The sequence below is a fragment of the Alosa sapidissima genome, chromosome 22 (genome assembly GCF_018492685.1).
Source record: "Alosa sapidissima isolate fAloSap1 chromosome 22, fAloSap1.pri, whole genome shotgun sequence".
Taxonomy (NCBI): domain Eukaryota; kingdom Metazoa; phylum Chordata; class Actinopteri; order Clupeiformes; family Clupeidae; genus Alosa; species Alosa sapidissima.
In genome coordinates, this window is record NC_055978.1 from 20,102,184 (window position 1) to 20,112,211 (window position 10,028).

At 42.9% G+C, this 10,028-nt stretch overlaps 1 protein-coding gene across 1 annotated transcript; it reads right to left on the reverse strand.

The window, feature by feature from the left end:
• Nucleotides 1–238: 238 nt before the first annotated feature.
• On the reverse strand, nucleotides 239–9,267 carry ifrd1 (interferon-related developmental regulator 1). Its single transcript, XM_042079012.1, has 12 exons — nucleotides 9,040–9,267; nucleotides 7,552–7,656; nucleotides 6,995–7,076; nucleotides 6,647–6,771; nucleotides 6,071–6,228; nucleotides 5,732–5,782; nucleotides 5,111–5,289; nucleotides 4,170–4,278; nucleotides 2,450–2,584; nucleotides 1,068–1,196; nucleotides 819–914; nucleotides 239–674 (listed from the first exon to the last, which is right to left on the reverse strand). The coding sequence occupies exons 1-12, from the start codon at nucleotides 9,074–9,076 to the stop codon at nucleotides 588–590; spliced, it is 1,293 nt and encodes a 430-aa protein (XP_041934946.1). The 5' UTR covers nucleotides 9,077–9,267; the 3' UTR covers nucleotides 239–587.
• Between the last annotated feature and the right edge of the window lie 761 nt (nucleotides 9,268–10,028).

Consider the following 10,028-nt stretch of genomic DNA (forward strand, 5'->3'; position numbering starts at 1 on the left):
GTGAGATTCCAGGAACAGAACAAGGAACAGTCTGAACAGCCAAGGAGGAGTCGTGATGTTCCTGCCAGAAAATCCAGCAACTGTGTCTCCACAAAAGGTAAAAAAAAACACCACTACCACACTACACCCCTGCCCACACACACACACACACACACACACACAATCAAATTGCTATTGACCTTGTGGCAATAGAGTACCACAAATTGCATGTTGTGAAAACATTAAATAGACAACAAAATAATAGTGTAATATTTCATATTTATTAGAGGCGCTTCTTCCTTACCATACTACTTAAACATGATACACAACTAGGTCTAACGCAACTGTACAGTTTCTAAACAATACAACTGTAGTTATCAAAGAATACATAGCATTTCATGATTGACTGAAGAATAACAAAAAAATAACAGTTATAACTGTATACACAAAGTGCACATTTAAATAACTTGATAAATTAGAAAAACTAAAATAAAAAAACAAAAGAAACACATTATTAATTCTACCATACAATAGAGAAAGAAATTTAACTGGTTATAATATGTAAAAAAAATAATATGTAAGGTTAGAGCAAAAACAAACAAATAAATCTAAAATTCTCCCACGTCCACCCTTTTGTCCCGAAACTTGTTCCTGGCCTTGGTCCGAGCCTTGAAGGCTGCAGCGTTGTACAGATGCTGAGGGGGAAGACAGAAACAGAAGAAATTGTAAGCTTGAGCGCATAGCAGTATTCAACATACTCACCCAGACACAAGAGGGATAAAGTGTTTTTTTAAGAGTATAGCTTTAGGTTAGCACATGCATATGGACTCATTTCTCACCCTTTCCAGTCGAGAGGTCTTCATGGCCTTGAGTGTGGCGGAATCTATCAGTATTGGTGGTCCCAGCTGAAACACGTCCCTTATGAACTCGTTACTCTGACAAACAAACAAAAGTGGGGTGAGGATCTAGAGGCTCTAGAGATCGATCAGCATGCTTTTCCCCAAAGCGATTAGAATTGTGACTCCAAAGCTCATGTAAAAAAAAAAAAAGTCTGTGAGTGTGTGCGTGTGTGCATGAGAAACACACACCTGCAGGTGGTAGTTCATCCCAGAGCCCACAAACTCGCGGAAGGCGTCATAGGTCCTCTTCCTCATCCAGCTGTCAATGGTCATACGCTCGGTGCCAAAACGGATGGTCTCCGTCTGGAAATCTCCCTCCTAGACACACATACCATCTAAATCAAAACTTGACATTTGCTCAGTCATGATAATCTGGTCAGGCTGTGCTCAAGCTAAAGGACATCTTCAGCAGCTTGGGAGTCACCCAATTAAAACACTTAATTAACAACACCTCCTACGCCACGCCGCGCCACGTCGATCCAAGAGAGGGACACGCTGAACTGTTTGACTTGTACTAATATCCTTAATATCCTTCCTCTTTAACAGTCTCAGCAGAGTAAAGAAATAAACTGAGAATAAATTGCCTAAGAACATCATGGCCGCCAGCCAGTTCACCACTGCAGAAACACAGGGAAGAAATAATAATAAAAAATAAAAAAATTAACCAAGGAGAAGTTTAGAGATGAAGGCACAAATGGAGCTGGCACAAGCTGCTCACATGCAGCTGCACCCCCCCCACCCATCTGGCTAGCTGAATCATTCTTTTTACCCCAAAGTGACTCACACTGTAATTAAAGCTACCCATTCATCGGCATCTCTGTTGCCCCGAGAGACCGTGGTCGTGGCCAATGTCATTCCGCAAGGAATGCAGAGAGAAAAAAAAAAACAAAAAACAAACATCTCCCTGACTCGAGGAGTAGTTTATCCATATGCTGTTGTGAATTCAGAAATGTACATTTGTTGATGCACACTCTAGACACAGAGGGTATCATTTATGGAACTTGGCCGTTTGAGATTCAAGGTCTAGCACCATAACAACGTGTTCTGTTGCGGTCTGTCCCCCAGCTTCTATAAGCATCTCTGGTTACATAACTGAGCTTTTACTGCACTGTGAAGACGGATCACTCGTAGTGCAGTTAATAAATTAGATAAAATAAGACCCTGAATCTCAGGAGGACAGAATAGCTCTGAACCTGCGAGACTGGGACTTAAAACATCTTGCTCAAAAGTCTGTCACACTAACACTGCATTCACATACACACCTTTCTCTTCACAACACGTGTCATTACACTCAGACAATGCTAGTTATCCCTGAAGAGCAACACTTAAGAGGCCTGCAAGGGTCAACTGAGGACAACATGACAACAGCATTGCTGTGCTCCAAAACTGCACAACAATAGTCTGCCGCAGTCAAAGTTCAACGTGTTCAATGCTGTTGCGGCCATTATTTTGTTCTCCACGCAGTGGAGGGTGGCAATAAGTCTCTATGCATCTGAAATAACCATTATATGGAGTATTCGGCATGATTCCCTATGACCCCATGTCACATGACTTGTCACCCTGCCCCTCACCTCCACGGCCTTGAGGACGTCCCTGAAGACAGACCGCTGCTTCCTCTTGTCATTCTTGGCCCGGTGCTTGTTGCAGTCGGTGGCCAGGGCGCCCAGTTTCTCACACAGACTCTCCATTTCATCACTGTCAAAGTCCTACACACGCACATACACACGCCATCACAAAAGGTACGATTCACATTCAAGCTGTTGATCATGAAAATAACTGATCTAACCCTGATGAAGGCTGGCTACAAAAGTCAATACTTAGCAGGGCTTGAAAACGAAATAATTTTTCAAACGTTCCGTTCTGAACGGTTCAGGTAGGCCTATGTTTAACGTTTTCGTTCTTGCATGCGTTCCGCCACCAACATATCGGTCCTGAACCGGTTTGGAACGCAAAATATCGTTCGTTCTTAAAGTTCCGGCAGTGTTTGGCGGGCCTATCAAGTCTATTTTTGTGGACTTTACCTTAGAATAGACGTACTCATTATTTCCCCTTGATTTAGCCTATACCGTAGCTATGCCCAAAAATAATAAATCACAGGCGGCATCCAAAAACATTCAGATGGGCTATCCATCCCATAGCCTACAGACTTACTGTAGGCCTATAAATAATTTCTTATCAAAAATATTTCTGGATACGTGCTAAACTCCTTACCTGGTTGTAGCCTAAGTTTTATCCATATGGAGATCTTCAAAGGCTTGCGCTATAATTCCAACCCTGTTTATAAACGAACCTTTCTGTTGCTGACAAGGCCCATCTCAAATTTCCCATTTAACTCTTCTACATAGAATAGGCTATAATTGCGCAAACATTTCAAATCCCGACTTTGAAACGACAAGGCATGGACAGGCAAAATGGGCTATTACGCATAGGCTACAAACAATTTCCAAATCAGTTTCAGTAGCCTACGCTACGAGCTGGCCTAAGATCTGAAGTGGCAGACTGATAGGTTACATTACAACAGCAAGACAAAATACACATTTGGACCAAAGGTCCATTTATTCGTTTTTTTTTTTTTTCAAACTGCAGAAATCAAAATTAGGCTGTTATGTAGAGAACGAAAAAAAAAAAACGTTATTAACCAGTTTTGTGGATTTCAGAATAACGTTTGTTTCGTTTCCGTTCCTCGTAAAATTCCGTTCGTTTTCGTTTTTCGAACCGGTTCGGAGCCCTGATACTTAGTTTAAAGAGAAAGTACATGGCTACTCTTCATTAGCTTAAAACAAGACTGGAAATGAAGATTTAATTTTCTAATCACAATGAATTGAGGAATTAAAGCTGATACTGATACACAAGGCAACTTTTTGAGCAAAGTTGTTGGAACATGTTTGAGTATTGTGCTTCTGGGAAGGTCAAAGAGAGATTAGGCAACATGCTGGTTCAACAGAAATTCAGTAGGCAAATTATGATGGTTAGAACTTGTTATGTCATTGCCCACAAACATGGCTCAAAATCACCCAATAATTGAATCCTGTTAGACAACCCTGTGTAGATTTACAGTTGTATCCTTATTTTGCATGTAGGGTGACAAACTACTGCAGATTTGTTTAAGTTTTCTTTTTTCCTTTATAACCAAATGGTGCATATGTGCATCAAGACTGCACATCGATGACCATGCATGCCCCATCAGAGATCAGTACAGTGCATCCCACCCTAAACACTCGTGCTAATAGGCTACTCAGTCCATCCTACCCTAAACACTCATGCTAATAGGCTGCCCAGAGGTGCACTTACAGGCTCGATGTCCCTGGCCAGCTCAAACAGCAGGGCGATGGTCTCTCCTGCGGCGATCCTCATGTTCACGTCATCACTCTCTAGCAAACCAGGAAGCTTGGGCAGGTGCCTAAGAGAGCGAGAGCACCATTCATTAAATAACTGAAAAAAAACAAAAAACATTTCAATTTCATTTCTCACTTGACATTTTCCGGTTGTTATAAAAGGGTCCACCACCACCACTACTACTGTGTAACTTTTGAATTTATCAAAGAGAAAGCAACACAGTCAAACTTTCAGTCAGTTTTCTCAGCCATGCTTCCCCTCATTTTCTATTGAGATTCTGTGTAGCAACAGCAGCCCCAGAGGCTTGAGGTGGTGTCTGATTGGAAGCCATTCATTAGACATTAAATTACTATACATTATGTTAGAGTATATTAGGAAGGCTCACAGGGGATTCGGGAGCAAAATGATTGTTCCAGGAAATTAAGAGGAAATTCATTCACTCAATTGTGAGCTTTAGAGTGCCACAGATCAATTTAATTGGATCCAAAAAAATGAACAACCTAATATTCCATCAGAAGCTTGTTGGAATTCTCCCTTGGTTGCATTGACTTCTCAATCTTTGTCATTACCCTAACTGGGTTTGAAATGAAGGCTTGTTTTGCCTTGAATGCCTTCAGGGATCCCTGCGTACAGCACGAACAGACTTGTATGCAAAACCATCCGTTTTTGGCAACACTTGCCCAAACTATCTAATGACATCCTCATTCTTTTGCATGGTCTTACAAGAAGTGTTGTGACTAGGATAACACACATTATGTACTTGCCAGAAAAGTACATGGAATTATTTAGCAAATATGCAGGCAATGTCTACTGGAAACAGTTTCATCTTTATGAATATTCAGCACGTGCAGTTTTGTTTTTACTAAGATTCGGCAGAAGTGCTGGCCGGTGCTCACTTGTGCAGGACTGTGCGGATGTGGCTGCCGCTGCTAATGGTCAGCAGCAGGGCCCAGGAGAGCAGCGCGTTGGTGTGCAGCTGCGAGGTCTGGGGGGTCACCGAGGGCCGGCTGCCGTCCGCCCGCGAGTAGGAGCGTGTGAACAGACTCTCAAAGAGCTCCATGGTGCCACACACATCCTGAGGTAAGAGGAAGAGCAAGAGGGTGAATGAGGGAAAGAAGAGAGGATCAGGCAGGGACAAGATGAAGGTAGACTGAAGGAAGTCTTTAGTATGCAATTATATGGAAAAAGTACCCCACAAATACATTACATTTAAATGCATTCATTTAGCAGACACTGTTGTCCAAAGTGACATACATACGTCAACTATATTACAAGGGATTACATTGCCCCTGGAGCTTGGGGTTAAGTGCCTTGCTCAAGGGCACTTTTTTTTTTTTGAATACTGTGGTGTGCAGATAGTGTGGTGTGTGTGCCGTGTGTGCCTACTTCCCCAGACAGATCACAATCAGTATCTCTACAGAGCAACCATTTCAGAACATGAGGGACAGAAAGTGCCTGGTCCCCTCGGGCTAAAATTAGAAACAAAAGCAAGAGCTCTTGGAAAATTCCATTCTTACCAAGATATCATCTTCAGCCACCAGCGTACACAGGCCCAAACTCGTAGCACACTGCAAGTGTAAGAGTGAACACATTATTCCTTGAGACTTGTGAACTTCTGCACCAGAGTTGTTACTGAATAATAATAGAAAACAGTAGCAAAGTTTAACTAATGAATGAAGATCTTGTGAATAAAAAATCTTATTCATATTATTTGTCATCTTAATACAACTCATATTGTAATTCATTATCTAAAATAATATCTAATATCTTAATGGTGACAGTATCTACTTTGCCAAGCAGGCGTTTTCATCCAAACATACACATAAACATTAAGACGTCTTAAGGTTAATCCTCACCGCCTGTCGGGCTTGGATGTTGGCCGAGGCGTCGGATAGGATTGTCTTGAAGATGGGCTTGAGGGCCTTGAACACCTCCTCGCTCTCGATGCCTGAGCCCAGCTGGATGCACAGCAGGCAGGCCAGTGAGGCTGCCGCCCGCTGCTCCTCTCCCTTGCCTGGGAACGAGAACCAGAGAGAAGGGCAATGAACCAGAGTGCATGAGCAACCCACTACTACTACTCAGCCCACACACGAGAACACATAAACAACTCGCAGATATATCACTACAGAGTAAAGAAAGGACCCAGCTAATACCTGTAACGGTCATAACGATAATAACAAGCACAGTAATAACACCAATACTATTACTAATCATTATTTACACACACTTTTTGTTGTCTTTACTACTATTATTTTTTTCTTACATTTTGCCAGATGCTTTGAACCTTATCCCTGAATTAATAATCAACCATGTACCAACACGCTTGGGGAAAGTGAAGGGGGAAGAGAGCATGAGTGAGTCGGAACAAATACATGGCACCGTGTGGAGATGGGGGGTGGGGTGGAGAGATAAGACCATGCCCACAAGCGCACCTTTCTTTAAGCTGCGCTCAATGCTGTCTGTGATGGTCATCCTCTGATCTGAAATGAACTCGTACAGGATCTTCGTAGCCATTGCTGTCTTCAAACTGTCAAGCGCACCCTGCCTGGTCTTTGCACTAAAGGGTGAATGGCGAAAACAAACACGCATTTTAATAAATGATGCAGAACAACATCCCCTACAGCTTTTGTATCACCCCTGATGCAACCTATACATTTATAAATGATGCAACGTTCTGCAACAATATCAGTCACACCAGTGTTACCCTACAGTGTATCACATTACAGTGTGGTAAACCACTACAGTTCACACACACGCACGGTTCCAAGAGGCTGACCAACCTCTTGTCCACAGTGCTGTCGATGATAACCTTCAGCTTGAACTGGAAGTCTTCCTGAGCCGAGTCTTCCCCCGATTCCCCTGCTGTGGAGTGGAGGACAGGCAAACAATAGTAGGGTCAGACAACAACATCACACTGCAGTCACCTATGCTCTTCTCCACACTACACTTACAACAGTCCCCAGCCTGCACTGCAATTACACAAACATGTATTTACACCATAAAGCCACTCACAACCTACGTATTCATCTACACTATAATTACAGCACAACAACATGCATGTATGCAATTTCCCATAGTGGATGACCCTACTATAAATAGCTTTTATCCATCTCATACCAAGCCAGACGTAAATTAAAACTGCATACATTACCTAACACTAAGTATGAAACGCAACACAGTCACACGCTAAGTAAGTCACACGCTTGGTTCCGTGGAAGGGAGTGCCTGTAAAAAGCAAAAAGGCTTGCTTTGCTACCACCTGTTTGGGGAGATAAGCTGCCTGTCTCTCAAGCCTGCTTATGCACTCCCTTTTTGCCACACACACACACACACACACCTTCTTCTGCCACGCTGACTGAGTCACTGTAGCTGCTACAGTGGCTGAGCGTCTCGATGGAGGCATCCTCGTCACTGAAAGGCTGCCCAGCGCCATGTTGGCCTCCTGTCAAAACAAAAACACATGGTCTGTCAAACGCTGGAACAGAAAACTCTCTTCATTCACACGGTCACATCTATACCAGCATCACTGGCCAGATCAGCAGAATGGATTATTCCATAAAAAACACATTGATTATCACTCTAAGAATATTGTACATGTGGCATGCCATTCTTTATATGTGCCAGCAGTGCAATGGTGTGTATTCCACCTGTTAAACACCAACAACTCTGCACCAGCCGTATCACTTCTCCTAAAGATAGGCAGCTAGAGTCAGAACAGGAGTGTGTCTAGGGACACCACCTTGACCACGCAAACCAAACACACCTTTTTACATAACGTCCTTGACAGTGCATCGCCCACCCCCTGCTCTACCCCTGAATACACGAAGAGACCAGTTATGTCCATTTAAGTGACTCAAATCACGTCTGTGGAACGTAGACTGCTGACAAGTCAGACAGTAAACATCACAACGCTCACGTGGCATTTCAGCGAGCCCAGTTCGTACAGCTTATGACTTGCTGCATGGCACGTGCCACATTTCAACTTTTATACAAAAACTGAAAACCCTTCTAGCAAAACGTAATTGACACTGTACGTCAATATATCGATTCCTTTTAAAAAATGAGAAGTGCATCTTCACAATACCCGCGACGGCCATCAGGCGCAAGTGATTCAATGTGCGCCTTATGTAACCATTGTTTGGGGTCAGTCCAATCATCTAACGTTAGCCGCTACTCAGCGGCCTACCAAGCAGCACTCGAGTAGCGAGCAAAAATAATGTGTCAAGGGAACAAACCCTTTAAAGTTTCACAAATATAAATACTGTGCCATGCGATCACGATTACAAACAAGATTGACTATTTGATCAGAAATCGTGACAGGTCCACTGTTAGCTGGTTTGCTACTGTATCTGGATCATAGCATCCTACAAAGTAGCTGGCTAACTCCGCTAACTAACGTTACTGGTAGCAGCTGCGCGTACATAAAGAGCCCACATTTGTGGTACCAAATCCATGTCATCTCTCAACTTAAAACGTAGTGACATCTAGTGACAGCAACTTCAAGTGGATCATTCGGTTAGTAGCATTACTAGCTGGACAGAAATGTCACGGGAGAAATTGTTTTGTTCGCGGAAAGCTAACTGTTAACGTTAGCATTCGGCTAACCTGCTGTATAGGCCAAAATCGACTGCAGAGACCGTTTAGCGAGCAGTCGGTGTATTTGGTGACAAAGGGGGATATATATTGTATTGTAGTCTTTTCCAAATTAACATTCACCAACATACATGAAGTTCCATGCCACAAAGAACGACGATTCCTATTATCGCTCTACGGCAATAGAAGGGCCAAAACAACCGGTCATTAATGGAATGGTGAACTCCCTTACCGTTGCCTCTATTGCTCTTCTTCTTGGATCTTGGCATTTTCGTGCTAAGTTAAAGCGCTAACAACAAAAATCAGCCAATACACGACCAGTTTTTACTATGTTGTCTTCTAAAATAAACTTCTTCAAGCGGCACAGCAGACAAAAAGGTGTTGAGAGCGATTCCGGTAAAAGACTTGGAACGAAGACGATACATTTTCCCTCTAAAACACTGGGGCTGCGACGCGTGCTTACCGCGAAAGGCTTTTATACAGCCGACATGTCACATGGGGAAAAGGGTGGGAGCTAGTTATGATCACACCAATCGTGTTGGACAAATCACTTGACGTAGACATGTTTGGGTCTGATGCAATGTGATTGGAATGCATCCACACGTCGGCTCAGGTGTCACGTCCACATGCAGCCGGGCAGACTAGACTCAAAACTTGGACAGTGGACACTTTCTAGGTGGTTCTGGTTGACAAATCCTACTTTAAATAGGAGTACATCAACAGCTGACTTATTTCTTCAAATGTAGCTTAATTCTGTTTTCAGATGGAAAATAGCCTTTGACAGACTAGTGAGTGTTGATGAAATCAGTGTTCTTTAAAATAGAATGTTGCCATAGGCCTAGCTCAGCCACTGTTTACTGAACTAAACAAACAGTTAACATATTTTTAGCTTACAATTTGTATGCCCTGGACATGCTGACCTCACATTTCTTGGGCCAAGTTGCTTCTTATCTTGTGCTTAGTTGGTGAACACTTACATAATGAACCATTGGGAACTTTTCAAGGTGGCGTTTACCTCATCATCCCTTGGCTGTTAGGTCCCTACAGTGGCCTTGACCCTTCATGGTTAAGTTGCTTTTCCACATTCAAAGGTAATTGAAGCAATTGTGTTTCAGTGACCCATACAGTATATGTGCAAGCCAGTTATCACAAGGCCGTAGCCATGGAGTCATTGGGGGGACCAAATGGATGAAAAGTTCTTGCCATTCTGTATAGAAATTC

Coding starts and splice junctions, on each gene's coding strand:
- ifrd1 (XM_042079012.1), bottom strand. CDS start 9,076: ATGCCAAGATCCAAGAAGAAGAGCAATAGAGGCAACG. Junction 7,077..7,551: donor AGTCAGCGTGGCAGAAGAAG/GTGTGTGTGTGT, acceptor TCCACTCCACAG/CAGGGGAATCGGGGGAAGAC. Junction 2,585..4,169: donor TGGCCAGGGACATCGAGCCT/GTAAGTGCACCT, acceptor GTGCGTGTGTAG/GACTTTGACAGTGATGAAAT.